The sequence below is a fragment of the Oryx dammah genome, unplaced genomic scaffold, assembly GCF_014754425.2.
Source record: "Oryx dammah isolate SB20612 unplaced genomic scaffold, SCBI_Odam_1.1 HiC_scaffold_5, whole genome shotgun sequence".
NCBI classification, from domain to species: Eukaryota; Metazoa; Chordata; class Mammalia; order Artiodactyla; family Bovidae; genus Oryx; species Oryx dammah.
The window spans coordinates 67,777,115-67,779,669 of record NW_024070189.1 but is presented as its reverse complement, the minus strand read 5'-3'; the positions used below and the strand labels follow the sequence as shown (position 1 = coordinate 67,779,669).

The window sequence follows — 2,555 nt, the reverse complement described above, 5'->3', positions numbered from 1 at the left end:
GTGTGACTGTGGGAATATTACTTTTAAATCTGCCATCAGTGAAAGGGGATTTTATAGTTTCTCACGTCTAAGGTTTACTGTGAAGCTTGATGAGTCAACAGATATGAAGCACAAGGCACAAACTGTTCAGAATACCATTATAATTATCTCAATAGTGTTATTTTTTCTGTGCAATTGGCTCAAATTCTCATATTTTTAGTATATTTAGAAGGAACATAGACTAATGTGATCAATTTAACTTTCAAACATGTTGATAAACTGTATCTCACCTTGACATATTTAACTTCAAGCACATGAAAACTCAACCTTAACTTTCAAAACTTTTGTTGTGGAATTTTTCCTTTATCATCACCAGAAGTTATATAGAACACAGTCAGTGAATTTTTCTTAATTATAAATTAGTGGGAAAGATATTCCAGTTTCCAAAAACAATAGATCAGTTGTTCAATATATGTGTTTTTGTGTCAGTGCTGAATCCTAACTGCTAATGCTACCTGCTAATACTAATCATAATCCTAACACTAATTATTAATCATCTTAAATAAAGGTTAATTTTCAAAAAATAAAAATAATTCTGTAACAGTGAATGCCTCTTGGATGGGATGATCCTTTCACATCTGGGTTAGAGAGTAAGTTCCATTACCCACTTTATTTCCTCTATTCAATTTTGTCTGCAATATAGATGAACTGACACCACGAAAACACTTATAGACATTGACTTGCAGCCCAGATGGTAAATTACTTATATTTGTGAGTAAAAGTCAGACACATGTTATGAACAGCCAGTCCTGAGATGTTTTGAACTTGGTGCTGATAATTGTAACAATAAAGATACACTGAATAAGGATAGCATCCAAGGTAGTATTTTCACACACAGAGATGCACACACATACGCAACAGACCAGGTTTTGTTAAACTACCATATATCATGGTGTGCATCCTTAAGTGTTGTTATGTGATGTTATATGATAGCATCTGCTGATGTCATCTTGTCCAATGATTTAGAGAATTATTGATTTAAAATAATTTTACTTACAACTCTTCTAGAATAGACTAGTTGCTAAGTATCAGTAGCAAAGTAATATGAAGAAAAATATGTTAAATGTTTTCTTCCAACTTTTAGAAATCTACTTTTTAACAATCAATCTGTATGCTGTGTTAATTCCTTGTAAATATCATGGTTTTATTTTAAAGATTCTAGGTCACAGCAGTGCCCTCATGGGATCAATGGAAGAGTACAACACATCCTCTACAGACTTTACGTTCATGGGGTTGTTCAATAGAAAGGAAACATCAGGCCTGCTTTTTGCCATCATCTCTATTATCTTTTTTACTGCATTGATGGCCAACGGGGTCATGATATTTCTGATCCGCACTGATTCACACCTCCACACCCCCATGTACTTCCTACTTAGCCACCTCTCCTTCATTGACATGATGTACATCTCTACCATTGTGCCCAAGATGTTGGTAGATTACCTGCTGGATCAAACGACCATCACCTTTGTGGGTTGCACAGCTCAACACTTCCTCTACCTCACCCTTGTGGGAGCTGAGTTCTTCCTGTTGGGTCTCATGGCCTATGACCGCTATGTGGCCATCTGTAACCCACTCCGCTATCCAATCCTAATGAGCCGCCGTGTTTGCTGGATGATTATAGCAGGTTCCTGGTTTGGGGGCTCTTTAGATGGCTTTCTTCTAACTCCCATAACCATGAGTTTCCCCTTCTGCAACTCTCGGGAGATTAACCATTTCTTCTGTGAGGCACCTGCAGTCCTGAAATTGGCTTGCGCAGACACAGCTCTCTATGAGACAGTGATGTATGTGTGTTGTGTCTTGATGCTGCTGATTCCTTTCTCTGTGGTGATTGCCTCCTATGCTCAAATCCTGACCACAGTCCACCGCATGAGCTCATTGGAAGGGAGAAAGAAGGCATTTGCCACCTGTTCATCTCACATGACAGTAGTGACCTTGTTCTATGGGGCTGCCATGTACACGTACATGCTGCCACACTCTTACCACAGGCCAGAACAAGACAAAGTCTTCTCTGTGTTCTACACCATCCTCACACCCATGCTTAATCCACTCATCTACAGTTTGAGAAACAAAGATGTGACTGGAGCTATGAAGAGGGTACTGGGAAGGTTCAAGGGTACACAGAGAGTGTCAGGGGGTGCTTTTTGACACTTGGCTCCTTCCTATGCAAATGGTAAATAGGAGCCTCTTTGACCAATGTGGCCATGCTCAGTGAAAGATTAAACTGGAGGATAGATTCAAATGTGCAGGAAAAAATCATTATAAAAAGTGTGTCTTCTTGGTCTCCTTTCCTTCATCTTCCTTTCCTCCTGCCCTATTCATATGTATTCAAAATAAATGCTCAGTGATTCCCAGAAACATAAACTAAAATTTCATACTCAGCAATTTTACCTTTTGGAGGTAAAATAAATTGCATGTGATTTTAGATAGCATGAAGTATGTTAAGGAGTACAAGAGAGAAGATGGCACTACAAACATACACGATTCTAGTGTATAAATAGAGCTCACCATCTAAAGAT

General features: G+C 38.4%; 1 protein-coding gene across 1 annotated transcript; it reads left to right on the top strand.

Annotated features, from left to right (window-relative positions):
* Positions 1-1,104: 1,104 nt before the first annotated feature.
* On the top strand, positions 1,105-2,184 carry LOC120863767 (olfactory receptor 2T1). The gene has a single exon (XM_040240334.1). The coding sequence runs from the start codon at positions 1,219-1,221 to the stop codon at positions 2,182-2,184; it is 966 nt and encodes a 321-aa protein (XP_040096268.1). The 5' UTR covers positions 1,105-1,218.
* The last annotated feature ends 371 nt before the right edge of the window (positions 2,185-2,555 follow it).